We start from the raw sequence: 14,363 nt of genomic DNA, 5'->3' as shown, positions 1-14,363 counted from the left end.
GACTTAGAATTTTCTAGCAACAACTTTCATCATTATCATTTACTAGTTTTGCATATAAGTTACAGCTGTACATGTAGGTGGAATCCTGCAAGTTGTATTTACAAGACTTTCTTCAGTTTGTCCCACTGCGCTTTGTACATTTTGTAAGCTCCTTTAACTCTTGCTTGAGGTCTGTCTTCAGTATGTTGAGCACATTTACACAGAACCATACTTTTTACCGCTTTTCACCCGTTTAAAAAGACAAAGTACATGTATATTCAGATCATGAGAAATGAAGAATAAAATCATCTTCACAAAAATACACAGACAACCATATTCAAGGTCCTCCTCACCTGCAAACACCCAACTCTCCTGCCTCCAGCCAAGTCAAGGCATTACTCATCACTGCGAGGGACTCAAATGCCAGCTGGAAAAAACAACAATCACTTCAGGTCATCAACTCTTCTAGTCCTGTATTACTACTGTTCAACATGACACATTTGCTTTACAGGCACACAGCTGATATTATTATGCCCAATCAGTGTTCTCGCCAGCCTGAAATTTTTACCCGTCTTTTCAATTTTGCTGGCGGGAAGAACATAGCGAGCGCCGAAGGCGCGAGGCGTCGCGCCGGAGGCGTGACCATGATAGGGGGGTCCGGGGGTATTCTCCCCCGGAAAATTTTTGAATCTAGACCCTCTGAAACGCTATTTCCTGCATTCTGAGGGGCAAATTTCTTGGTAGAATAAGCTTAGTTTAATGACATCTCTTTCGGTGAAAAATTGCACAAGGGTTTTAGGCTTAATTTTGGGGGGAGGCGTGCCGTCATCGCGGTCAGATCGAATGTTCACACACAAACTACATTTCTATGTTGTATACAATCGGCAAAGAAAAGAAAATCAAGCACAACAAAACTTTATTACGTATCTACGTCCTACCAAAAATACACACAGAATAAGTCGGCAAAAATAAAAATTTTCAACACTTGTCCCGTATGCTCCCTGTAATTATTGAACGTAATGAGGAATTTGACACCCTAATTTGAGAAAGAACGCCATAAAGACGTCCATTTTTTTCTCCCATGTTTTCCACGATTAATTTCCCCGGTAACTGCACAGAATGTCTTCAAAAGTTGTCGATTCAAGCCTTCCAACAGCCGCTTCGTCGTGCGATCCTTGCGATCCCCGCCATTCCCTTAACATCTCGCAAATTCACGCTTAGCTGAAATCACGCGAGTAGCGAGACTCGCATGTCATTGGTCGGTATTTCTTGACGCGACGGAGACGACGCACTGTGATTGGTGGAATAGAATATCTGACGCCTGTTTACCATTTCTTACGGGTAGAAAGCGCATGCAACTCAGCCGCCGCGGCTTAAAGCTTTAATAATGTTTTACAGATTACAGAAAGACTGATAGCTATAGGAATATTTCTGAATTTGTAGGCTTCTTTGATAACAATAACTGACGGTGAACCGAGAGGGACAAAACAGAAGTAAACGTCAGCCGGGCTCAGCCCGATGCGACCAGCCCAAACTGTGGGGAGGGCGGCGCATGACGCCGAGTTTTCGGCGGCCACCAAATATCCACCACGGCGCTCTTTCTGTGTGGCTGGGGTTGTCGCCGGCGGGCATTAGAAATGATCTAGATCGCCCTCGTCGCGAACTTCCGATGATCCTCTGGAGTTTTTGCAAAATTCTAAACTCTGTCTAAATATCTTTACATACCGATTTTTGTCCATTAAAAATGACGGGTTGGGCAAAAATTTTGTCCGTCATGCGCGACAAAAACCCGTCAAATGACGGGAGGACGGGCGCTGGCGAGAACACTGTGCCCAATGATATGTTACACCTAATATAAGCCTGCAAATCTAACTCCAAGTGTTATTCAAAATCATCTAATGAACTGGCCCCTACCATACTTGAAGACAGCAAGCTCCATTCCATAATAGGTTTGGGAAGAACAAGTTTCAAGAGAACTGTTGGAAATAATCCTTTCTGGGAAGGAGCTTGTTCTGTAAATTCCTATATAACCTCTAACTTTATGACCTGATATGAAGCAGAAACCGACTTTGAGTGGTTACCAGCTTCTAGATTATCTATTTTCGGAGGGGAATCACTGTAGCGCATGCCCTCTAGCACTATGAACTTGACAAGAAGGTCACATTGACCTGTTGGGAGTGATTGTCAGCCATCCTAGGTAAATCATTCACAGCTAACATGTCTTTTTAAAAAGGGGAACAACAGTTACAGTAGAGCATGACGTTATGACCTTGACATGAAGGTCATACTGACCTGTTGGGAGTGATTGTCAGCCATGCTAGGTAAATCATTCACAGCTAACATATCTTTTTAAAATGGGGAATAACAGTAACAGTAGAGCATGACGTTATGACCTTGACATGAAGGTCACACTGACCTGTTGGGAATGGTTGTCGGCCATGCTGAGGGAGTCGTCGACAGCTAACATGATCTGGTACTGCCGCTTGCTGGGTTTGGTACGGCGTAACCAGATCTTGTCCTTGCGGAACTGGCTGGCGATGTACGGGATGACCTTCCGCATGTTCAGCCGCTTTCCTGTCCTGTAGTCTCCCCTGGGAGAAAAGGAAGGAAAAATTCATGATTGAAAAAGACAGTACTTTTATATGATGGTGGGGTATGGCTGTGCTAAAACAATTCCATCACCATGAAGGTTAAGGTTACACTTTCTGTGACCTCTTTTGTTAAGACTTCATTAATAGTCATGAGATGATGTTGAACTTGACTCATTCCTCCAGTTTTAAACTCATTCACCCATCTATTTGACACATGCATGGCTCAATTAATGCTTCTTCTACAAAAAGATTAAGAGTTCCAATTCTACATTATTATTTATCATTTAACCTATTTACGGTATTGTCTGCATGGTGTTTTCATTTCTGTTGCAACCAGTGTGGGAATAGCAGCATGTATGATACATTTTCCCACCTAATTCTCTTTAGTAAGTAGAATCCAAATGGAGAAAAAGTGCCATTTTTTGCGCCCACTTACCTGAGCTTGGTTGCCTGGGAAGGCTCCAGGATGAGCCTCAGTTGTTCACACAGCTCACGAGCTAACCCTGATGTCAGCATCTCGTACCCCTGCCACGCCTCCACAGCCTGTCTGGTCTGGGGGAATGGAGAATAAACATTGTTCATCTTCAGACTTGGAAATGCACACATCACCTCTTGTCAGCCACAGATTTTCAAAAGATCTTCAAATCTGATCTTCACATTCGCCAGTCCAGACATAAATAAAGGGAACATAACAATGAGGAAGTAATGTTTTTTCAGACAAGTCCAATATATATACTACCTTACATCTACCTGTAGTTTCATGTTGCAAATGTGTAATGCTTCACGATATGGTAATCTTAAAATTGACTTTAGTGACTGGACGTCTGGAAAGATACTGCAAGATAATGTCTGACTTCCAACATGGTGTTGCTCTTCATCCAAAGAGACTAGTGTTTATCACATTTGCAAAGAAGGTTACATTGTTTTGTATTTTTCTGTTTGAGGGTCTGTGGGTTTGTTAGTGGGTTTTAGTTTCTGTGGACAGCATAACTCAAGAAGCTTTGGATGGATCTTTATGATATTTTATACTTGGGTTACTTGTCAGCAAAATGAAGGACTAATTTTGATTTATTACTAGCTGCTGTCTAAGGTACTGCAGCAGAACGGGATTCCGTATCTTTATTGTCATGGTTTACCTCCTCTGCAGAGGCTTGAGGTTTCTGCCTCAGGTCGACCAATTGATGCTCCAACTGTGACCTTAGCTCCTCAAGGTCAGCTGTGCTGGTAGGAGGCTGGGAGAATAAGGAATCATCATCATCATGGGTTTTATTGAAAGAATATTTGACAGCCCAAGAGCTGAATTACATGTTCTGTACATTGAATAGAAGTTAAACTACATGTAAAACATTAACAAGAAGTGTTAACATTTATCACAAGAAGTAGTGAGTGAGAAACTATTGCAGTCTAATCATCATCTTATTTTTAGAACAACATAAGAAGAAAATACGATAGTTCTCTTCACATAATCTATGGGGTCAGGAAATAATCATGTCACTACATCCTAAACACCTACCTGCCCAGTCTGTGCGTCCATCTCTCGTACAGTGTGAATGGTGGACTCCAGTCTCCTTTCTTTCTCCTTCTTCTCCTCCTCCCCTCCTCCCTGTGTGTCATCCTTGTCCTCCCCTCCCTCCCCATCTCCCTCTGTCCCCTCCGTCTTCTCCTGGTCCACAGGTTGGGGGTGAAGGACGGACGATGGAAGAGCCTTTCCCTTATGCTCATCCTTCAGATGTGGAAAGTTACAGATTTCAATTTGTTTTCTTTTCGTTTCACATTATAATTATAAAGCTATTCTTCCTGTGGTCAAGTCATCAACATAGATACTCAGTTAAAAAAGGATGTTAATTATTACCTTATGAAGGCAACAGAAAGCAGCTGAGAATTAAGGATGAAAATCAGTATGATAATCATGAGCTCCCAAACAATAAGTGGGACAGAAACAAAATTAAAGCTGGAAACAACCCTGATCTATATGAATAATGGCAAAAACACATATCAAGCTGGATGGTTCATCATACAGAATCAATCATTAATATCCATTAAGGATAACATTTGCTAGCAACTGCAAAATGTTTCCCTTCCAACTTTTTCAAACAGAAGACAAAAAGAATCCTTCCCCACCTCTTTCTCAGCAGCATCTTTGAGCAGATCCTCCAGCTCCATCTCTCTCTCCTCCTCCTCTTCTCCCTCGGAGTCTGTCAGCACTGGAGGCTGCTGGGATTCTGTCTGTTCCCGAGTAGCGGCGTCCAACGTCTGCGTGTCGTAGGAAGACTCCGCGTCTTTCACGTGTTCATACATGTCAGCCGACTCATCTTTGGTCTCCCTTTCCTATAGATGAAGAGAGAGGATGCAAGATTGAGAACAAACAAACGTGTCATAACAATTAAGAAATATTCTGTGACTCTCTTTCATTCTCTTTCACATGTAACCCCATGTCAGCCCAATCATTTTTGGTCTCCCTTTGCTATGGATGAACAGAGGCTGCAAGGGTGAGAAGAAATGAATTGTAATTTGGCATTTTGTGATATCATTGGATGTAATTATCTGTGAACAGTGTCATAACAAGTAGGACATATTCAATCATTTTGTGACAGTTAACTGATATCCAAGGATATACTGTACACCAAGTTGTATCAGATTTCAGCATTTTTTTGTATCATTTCTAATTTTTTAAAGTTAAACATGAGGAAAATACATTTCGTACCCTAAAAGATAGGCTAAACTGTGATGTAAACATATTTTGTTTTTCTTACGTTGCAGATATACTTGTAAAAGTACAGTATCGTTATTGTAAAACACATACATCATTCTGAGGTTTCCCAGCTGATTCCATGGTCCGGAGTCGCTTGTGTACAGTGTCCTCCTGAGACCCCAGGCTGCGGTCGATGTCCGACTGTCCTGGCTTTCTTTTGCTGGGTTGCTGACGTTTCCTGCTGTCCGACGGGGCCACCATGCTGGAGGTCATGCCGCTCTCTCCCCCATCCTGCTCTGATGGTGTCATCCCAACCCCCTTGTCCTGTAGAACAAAGAAGAATGTCAGTACATGGATCAGAATATACCCCTTGTAAATTCTGAGCTCAGAGATGCAGACTACTCATGATAATTCCATTCATCAGGAGAGGATCTGAATTGTTCACTGTCAGTTCTGTGTTTGAGAAAAGCCACGCTTCAAGCATGGTAAAGACTGCGTATTGAACGGAGACAGCTTGCTGCCCGATGTGCCACTAGGCAACTACAGTTGCTTGTGTAACTGTCTTTTGGCACATGGCAAAGACTGCCATTGCAGTTCTTGACAAGAGCAGGTTGCTTGTTCAAACCAACAGTCCCTTTTACATGTATTTACTGAATACAGAACTGGTGTTACATCACTTGGTAACTTTCTTAAGTCCTGTACTAATGTTACAGATACACACTCAAACATATCTGCCCCTCCCCCTACCCTTCCCTACCTGTTGGTCCTCCTTGCTGGCAGGGTCTGCAGTGCTGTCAGGAGGAGCGTCCTGGTTCTGTATGGCCTCCTGGCTCGCCTGCGCCGCACCAAACTTCTCGGCTGTCATCTTCTTCTCTTCCTCTTTTTGTTGATCTTCAACTGAGTTGTCAACATCTGGGTGGTCCTTCAAAACGATAATGATGATAAAATCAGTTCTTGAATGCCAAGTAAGGGATGTCCCTGTAGCTTAACTGGTAGCAGCCTCACAGTTGAGCTTGGATCAAATTAGTTGCTAACTGGGAGACCCTGGTTCAATCCTGGGGCAGGATATCTCAGTCGGGGCCACACCCCTCTTCCGGAAGGAAAGTAAAATGGGGCATTGTGTTTGAGGGGGTGCTTTGAGCACATTAACATGAAGGGCTAGTAACAACACCCTGTAGAAATATACCCTGCTACTGAAACTACAAGGAAACTTGGCTGACCACTAGGCACTACAAGGTGAACAACAACAACCTGAATGCCACGGCAATCATAATCATGCATGATCTTCTGAACTTACTTCTTGTCTGCACAGTCTGAAAATTAAGAATAAACAAAGAATTAAGACAAGATAGTAAACTTACTTCTGGATGCTGTCCTTTCTCCCCATCTGGTTGCCCTTCATCTTCATCCTGATCTTCCACATCTGTTGGCATGGCAACATCCTCCTTCCTTGCGTCGTCAGCATCTTCCTCCTCTTCCTTATCTTCTTCTCCTTGTTCATCATTTTCCGTTTGTTCTGTGTCTTTTGATTCCATGTCTTTACTTTCTTCTTGTTCAATCTCTCCTTGTGCCTCTTCCTCCTCCGTCTTACTTTCTCCTTCCTGCATTTCTTCATCGTCTTCCTTTTCTCCCTCCTTCATATCTTTCTCCACATCCTCATTTTCAACATCCATTTCATCTTTGCCCTCTGCAAAAGAGATTAGCATAAACTGCATCAAAAGGCAAGGAAACAAGTGACTTATGGGGGCACCCCCTAGTTTATTTTGGGTCTCAATTCGAGTTTGCACACCCCTAAGTCTAGCGACCGTCTCTTCCAGGAAATACTTCTGAGCCAAAACAACTGTGAATGGGAATGAAGGCTATCCCTCTAGCTACAAGAAAACCCGAGTTTCGGTTTCTTCAACCTTTGTAATGTTAGTAAATATAAGAGGGAAAAAGTATTTTTCCGTCAAAAATGAGGCGCAAAATTTGGCATTTTCCCGTGGAACTAAATACATCACAAAATTTTTTGACACGAAAATGACTGTTAGTGTCAGAAAGAGAAAACTCCAAGGTATAATCAAGCCCATTATAAAGAAAATCCTACCACTGTGATTTTCACAATAACCCGACGCGCGAGGTAATGCAACACGGCCGAAAGAACGCAACAAAGGTCAATCGGGGTCGACTGGGCAGTTTACCTTCAACGCGTATGGATATCCGGAAGTAAGGCTCGGATCGAAACGCAATTTCCACCCAAAACACACCAATTCATACGCTTTTCGGCCATGTTAGTATCTAATGTCAGTTCGAAGCACATTTTGAGAAATGTGAACTCAAACCCAGACCCTCGAAACCCTTTCGTCCCTTTTTTGTCGCGGACTACCATGGACCACTGTCGCGGAAGAACTGGTGCGTGCACCGTTAATATATGCAAATCATAATTGATATCATATATGACTTTAACAAGGTATCCCCTATCAGCATGCGAAGTTTGACTTGTTTGCGACTTTGCGTTCTTGAGTTACAGGTGGTTGAAAGTTGCCGTGTCGGAATGCTGATTTTGCCCCTCCGGGCGGTGGTACCATTCAAGGCGCATAATCGCAATTACGTCACAATGGTAGCTTCCAGTTGAAGATGATTTTGTCCGTGAATTCACGCTAAGTGAACAAGTCTTGCCGTTGAAAGGAATGTCAGTGGGGCGCACTTGCGATAGAGTAGACTTTTCTTCTATTTCTGACCGGAATAAACGCTACATACCGCCTAGAACGTAGTTGACTTCATGACGTCACAATGACTTTCACTAGCCTATCTTTTCAAGTGAGAACGGTGCCGTTTTAAGTTCCGTACTTCTACGGCTAGCCGTTTAAGTTCTTATTTTTGGCGTTAACTGATAGAGAATAGACCTAGCCTTCTTGCCCAAGTGTTTCCGCGGCCCAGATCCATGTTGTTTTGTAAAAAAACGAAGTTAAATGAGTTACCTTTGGTTAGGGTGGGGGTCTGAGCTGCACTTCTAACAGCTATGAAGGCATAAAAGGGCATCTGCTGAGAAAAGGCCTTACAGATTGGTGTCGGTCTCGGTGCGATTAACAAGCCTAGGGATGTACCTTCTGATTTGTATGACTTTTTTGCCTGAATGTTGTAAACTAGCTCGACAGCGAACTTGACACTGGATTGGGCAGGAAAGTACGAGAATGACGTCATCGGGGCCTTTTTTCATTGAAAAACGTCTCCTACTTGACGAAGAAGCCACTATCAAACGTAAATATGCAATATTCCAGTGCCCCAGTGTTAGGGCGATGCAAAAAAGCAATATTTGGGTAAATACTACGTCATTGATGTTCAGCATACCCACTTTGAAGTCTGTATAGCCGTGTTCGAGGGGGGGGGGGCATGGGGAGGGGGGCAAATCAGCTAATTATATGACATCGTATAATCATATCAAAACTCTCGAAATCATAATTTTTTCGCTACGGTTGGGTCGGGGGACACACTCTCATGGGGAAAATGTAATTTGTTGGCTTTCTTTGCTGCTATTTTTTCCAGTAGATCTCCTTTAAAGGGGGCACCCCCTAGTTTATTTTGGGTCTCAATTCGAGTTTGCACACCCCTAAGTCTAGCGACCGTCTCTTCCAGGAAATACTTCTGAGCCAAAACAACTGTGAATGGGAATGAAGGCTATCCCTCTAGCTACAAGAAAACCCGAGTTTCGGTTTCTTCAACCTTTGTAATGTTAGTAAATATAAGAGGGAAAAAGTATTTTTCCGTCAAAAATGAGGCGCAAAATTTGGCATTTTCCCGTGGAACTAAATACATCACAAAATTTTTTGACACGAAAATGACTGTTAGTGTCAGAAAGAGAAAACTCCAAGGTATAATCAAGCCCATTATAAAGAAAATCCTACCACTGTGATTTTCACAATAACCCGACGCGCGAGGTAATGCAACACGGCCGAAAGAACGCAACAAAGGTCAATCGGGGTCGACTGGGCAGTTTACCTTCAACGCGTATGGATATCCGGAAGTAAGGCTCGGATCGAAACGCAATTTCCACCCAAAACACACCAATTCATACGCTTTTCGGCCATGTTAGTATCTAATGTCAGTTCGAAGCACATTTTGAGAAATGTGAACTCAAACCCAGACCCTCGAAACCCTTTCGTCCCTTTTTTGTCGCGGACTACCATGGACCACTGTCGCGGAAGAACTGGTGCGTGCACCGTTATGCCATGAATTACCTTTGCAGCATCAACCACATTTCTGTCTCTCAGTGAATGAATGAAATCTTGATATTTTGTCATTCATCATTTGGACCCCCAGCAGACATCAGTTATATGACAGTGTAATAATGACAATAAACTCATTTTAAAGTTAACGTTGGGTAACATAAATTCGGGATTTTTCCGATAATGGTTGACTGAAATCAATCTAGCAGAACAATAAACCATCATTTTTTTCTATAATTCTGTCAGTATCATGTACTATCTTTGCACTAATCATATATATGGTAGATTTTGTCTCTAGTCGTGCTGACACCATAATATTTCAACTTGAAACTACCGTCCGCCGCACGCACAATAACGGTGCTGTCGGACAGGGGGGCACATTAATTCGGGAGAGAAGATTCGTCTTGAATATCTTACCGCTAATCACATTTTATACAGCAGCTATTCGTTCCATCCTTGGCTTGAGGAGAGTGCTATGGATATAGACGTGTCCAAGTAAAAAAAATACACGAAAAAACGGCCGTACCGCACACATCAGGCCAGTTCGGGAACAACCCGTGTGTTGAGTCGGTAGAACTTCACTCAAAGTCGGCCCATCGTCATCATCGGGCAACGTGTAACGTTACATTATTCATGGTAAGTTAGCTGGATGCCGTAGCAATGGTAATACTACTATGTCCATGTGTTCCTTGTTGTGTTAGGAGCAAACTTTGAGGAAAATATCTTCCTCAGTCCACTATCACACGCAGCATTTAGACAAAAAAAGTGTTCCTCACAAACCTTTGTCGTCTGCTTGACAACAGAATTCTAGTTAACAATATGGCGGCGGGAAAATACACGTGCCGTAGGTTGTAGCAACAGAGAGGAGTTTTGATGATTGATCACACTTAGAATCCAGTTGCAGGTTAGCAAAAGAGATTGTAATAAGTTGTCTTATAAATAATTGTGTTTAGCAGGCAGGAGATATGACATTTGTCTTATAAACCAGCGAACAACCGTGCTGGGTGATTCTCCCACGAAGCCCCCAGACTCTGTCAATAAGGGACGGAGAGTTTTTGACGTCGCCAACTTCTAATGCATGGTTATCGAAGCTTTTCAGCCAGTGTTCTGAATACGTTAGTCTATCTGCTTTGCATTGCTGGCGTTATAACTGATTTTGCATGTAGCACATATCCCTAAATACGCCGTTTTCGAAAAATCGCGAATTTAAGTACCCCGCGAATTTATGTTACCCAACGTTACAACAGTCAAAGGGGTTTGAGCACAACATTGACATTTAACACTTTGTAATCTTTCTGAAGCACAAGACTTCAGAACACTACAGGATAACATCCTGGTATTTCTGGCAGGTTTTGAATCCCCCCACACTACTCACCTGTGTCCTCCTCTCCCTCTTCCTTGTCCAGCTCCATGTCTTCAGGCAGGTCAATGACCTCTGGTTCAGGGGGTGGGGCCTGGTCATCACCATGGTAAGGGTCAACCTCATTCTCATCATACTCCCTCTGGAAAAGGAAGAGATGCAGAATGATAAAGACTTGTTGCCTGGCTAGTTTTCCATGGGCAACTTTTATCTCAACAATCGAAAATCGTTTGTTAAACTTGTTAAACTTACAATCAGGATGCTTTTTTTTAATCTTCTCAAAATTTATCTATTTAAGCTAGCCTGGTACCCATTATATTTGAGCTCCCATTCCTTCCTTTGATCGCTTCCCTGCTGAATAGCCTGGCACCAGTTGATAGAGAAATAAATGGCATTTAACTCGCATAAAATATATGCGTGTGCTCTGATTCCACAATCCTCTGTAACGGCATGGTAACTGGGTTCAGACAGGGGTTTGGAAGAAAAAAAACAAGACAACTTCACCTCATCCAGTTCCTCCATGTTATTAGGCTGGATGTCATCTTCACCTTCTCCTTCTTCTTCCTCTGATTTCTTCTGCTGGTCATCTTTCTTGTCCTTGTCTTGACCTTCTGAAAGAACAGAAAGTTTTTATATCACTATAGCTTCCCCAAACAAGAAACTTTCAAGTTGAAATGACTCTAACATTGTATTGAATTTGAGACAAACTCAACTTCCTGATACAGCTCATAACACAAAAATTTGATGGGTCTTGAAGAGAACACTACAAGGAAAAGTGTTCAAAATGAGTCTGCTAAGGCAACACCTTACCTTCTTTGTTGTCATCCTTCGCTACAATTCTGGAATCCTCTTCCTTCTCATCACCTTTGCCATGTTCTTCCTTCTCAGACTTAAAAAGAAAAAAAAAATTACTCTCTGAGGGATCTGGTCTGAGTAAGTAGGTATCTTGATAATGAATGAAAACTTATAAAATTAAAATCGATATTAATAATTTTTCCACAAGATTGCTTCTCAAACTCTTCCTTTAGCAAAGTTTCTCATCCAGTCTCTCAGACCCTTGACAGATTTTTCACCCTTTCCCTTTAGACACCCCCCCCCCATGTCATGGTACCCCCTTACCTCTGGCTGTTCCTCCTCTTCCATGTCATCTCCCCAGAGTTTCTCGTCCAGTTTCTCCGCCCCCTCCCCGTCCACATCTCCTATCTGTTTGTCCAGCTCATTTTCGTCAGCTTCGTCTTCATCTGAGTCAGAATTCTCTCCCTCTTCTGTGAGCGCAACAAGATAGTCTTTATGAGCTGAGGACTGCACTTTATAAGATCAACACTGTGACAAATTTTGGCTGAACAAGCTTGATGGATTACAGCCAAAAATTTTGGGGTAAGTCCTAACTTGTTGGAGTGCTGGTCTTGTTACATTCAGCCCTTTGCTCATAATGTCACTTACCAATAAACTTTCATGCTTATGTTAGTCTTTCTTAAATTAGTAGGAAAGCTTATTTGTATAGGTTGTTAACATCAACACAGTAGAGCTAAAAATTTGTTTTCTGAAGAAGAATAAGGAAGAAGACTGCAGGAGGACAGTTGAAAATTTGCTAAATTTTCATGTCGGAACAAAGTTTTGAGCTCTGCTATTACATTACTGCCACAGATTGATACAAAAAACTGTCACAACTGTTCCAGTGATATCCACTCAAAACTGATGCATCTAAACAGTCATTTTTCATTGCAGATTTCCTCCCATAATTTCCGTATCAGTGCCAATGGCATCACTCTTAACCACCGTAACTATACATGTAGTAATCAGAAAGACTGTCTGATCTACACACCAGGTTCCAGGTTGTGCATTTTGCCGTCAAAGTCATCCGACATTTCAATAGCGTTCTGTTCATCCTGCACGTCCGGCTGCTGGTCAGGGTCCTGGTCCTCACGCTCCTGGTCAGGCTTCTGGGCTTCCTGGAGCTGAAGCAATAACAGAACACCATAGAGGTAGCATGTAGTAAGTGTTATATTCTACATGGAGCCGAAACAACAGCATAACAGCACACAAATAACATATGCCATATTTGACCACGATATCAGAAACAACATTATCACGACAAGTGTCAGCATTAATAATCCGCGCTTGAGACTTCAAATCTCACTGAATGATACAACTTTGCACCAAAAAGTCTACATCAAATGAGAATAAAAAGCTTTAATTTGCTCTTCCCTAGAACTATTGTACAGTGAAATGTATTATCATCAATTATTGGAGAGACCTCTTAAACTGATAGCTTTAAACAGCACTGGAGTTAGGTATGAAAGGCTTGGGTGTATTTAGTCGTTAAGGGTAATATAAGTTGTCAATATGCGCCTGCAAAGAAAGTGGTTTATCCGGTTTATGGAAAAAAATGTCTAATATAAAATGATACAGCTGCACAATATGAGAACAAGTGGACTCAACAAGTTAGAGTTTCCTACCTGGTCTTCATTTTCGATTTGGTCGCTGACATCTTTGGCTCCCTCCCCCTCCCCAATCCCACCTCCCTCGATGTCCTCAAACTGGGTGGCACCCTCCCCTCCCAACTCATCACTGAACTCAGCTGGCAGGCAGAAACCCTGTGGAACACAAATGGATGTAAAATGCAATATTTGAAGCTTGTAAACAGAAACATAGATTACATACTTTCGGATGGTGACGTAAAGCCGGCCCCGTGTATGAGGGAGCTTCACGTGTTAGTCTCAAGCATCAAACCTCTGCATGTAAAAGAACCCATACACTTATTGTAGGGGTGACCTGTTGTGCTTGGTTATAAAGAAGTTTATTGCAAGTTCATGCCCGTGGGCTAATTGCAAATACATGGTAAAAACATAGGAAAAACATATATGCGTCAGTAAACTGTGTCTGACTTTGTTGTAACAATAGGCTACTGGTACTAAATACAATTGTTGGCTATATCTAAACTAGCTGGGTTTGACTTCTTTTTCATAAAACATAATGAAGCCGCATTGCACCATCAAAGAGCTTTCCCCTTTGGGGTCGACTGAAGACAAAGACCCAAATGTATACATAAAAGTGCAGGTAATAATGACCAAAGAAAATGCAAATATGTTACAATATTTGACATAAACATTTGACACCCCCAATGATTAGATATTTTTCACCGACCTTGCTGGCAAGGTCAGAGAACAGCCCCAGCAGAATAGACAGCAGCTTGCAGGTGGCACGGTGGGAGGTTAACCTCAAGGTCAAGTAGTAGGTAGTCATGGCAACGTACTGGTGCAGCATGGGAACAATGTTCAGTAGCAGGGACACGCAGGCATCTGCATCCTGAGGATTGGGAAAAAACATTTACTGTTCCATACATTGGAGATGTCCCTGTAGCTCAACTGGTAGCAGCCAGACAGTTGAGCTCCTGGTTTCAATTAGTTGCTAACTGGGGGACCCTGGTTCAATCCTGGGAAGAGCATATCAGTTGGGCTTGCACCCCTCTTTCAGAAGAGACGTAAAATGGGGGTCCGGTGTTCAAGGAGGGGCCTATAGCACCTTAAAGGGCT

The 14,363-nt window shown here is 42.5% G+C and overlaps 1 protein-coding gene across 4 annotated transcripts in view; it reads right to left on the bottom strand.

Moving 5' to 3' along the window:
* Positions 1 to 14,363, bottom strand: part of LOC136435322 (midasin-like) — a 70,753-nt gene that overhangs the window by 3,361 nt on the left and 53,029 nt on the right. For 3 of the 4 annotated variants that reach the window (XM_066428721.1, XM_066428741.1, XM_066428750.1), the window contains exons 77-92: positions 13,975 to 14,136; positions 13,287 to 13,424; positions 12,653 to 12,785; positions 11,947 to 12,092; positions 11,638 to 11,716; positions 11,332 to 11,438; positions 10,843 to 10,969; positions 6,624 to 6,949; positions 6,020 to 6,184; positions 5,374 to 5,586; positions 4,692 to 4,898; positions 4,084 to 4,293; positions 3,707 to 3,802; positions 3,007 to 3,122; positions 2,396 to 2,570; positions 333 to 406 (exon numbers count right to left, since the gene is read on the bottom strand). In XM_066428721.1, coding sequence (XP_066284818.1) covers positions 333 to 406; positions 2,396 to 2,570; positions 3,007 to 3,122; positions 3,707 to 3,802; positions 4,084 to 4,293; positions 4,692 to 4,898; positions 5,374 to 5,586; positions 6,020 to 6,184; positions 6,624 to 6,949; positions 10,843 to 10,969; positions 11,332 to 11,438; positions 11,638 to 11,716; positions 11,947 to 12,092; positions 12,653 to 12,785; positions 13,287 to 13,424; positions 13,975 to 14,136 — 2,474 coding nt within the window. The remainder of the gene's footprint in view (positions 1 to 332; positions 407 to 2,395; positions 2,571 to 3,006; positions 3,123 to 3,706; positions 3,803 to 4,083; positions 4,294 to 4,691; positions 4,899 to 5,373; positions 5,587 to 6,019; positions 6,185 to 6,623; positions 6,950 to 10,842; positions 10,970 to 11,331; positions 11,439 to 11,637; positions 11,717 to 11,946; positions 12,093 to 12,652; positions 12,786 to 13,286; positions 13,425 to 13,974; positions 14,137 to 14,363) is intronic. The other variant, XM_066428731.1, reaches the window with a different exon arrangement.

Source organism: Branchiostoma lanceolatum, chromosome 1 (assembly GCF_035083965.1).
Source record: "Branchiostoma lanceolatum isolate klBraLanc5 chromosome 1, klBraLanc5.hap2, whole genome shotgun sequence".
Lineage (NCBI taxonomy): Eukaryota > Metazoa > Chordata > Leptocardii > Amphioxiformes > Branchiostomatidae > Branchiostoma > Branchiostoma lanceolatum.
The sequence above is the reverse complement of the archived record's forward strand: the minus strand, read 5'-3'. Positions and strand labels throughout refer to the sequence as shown.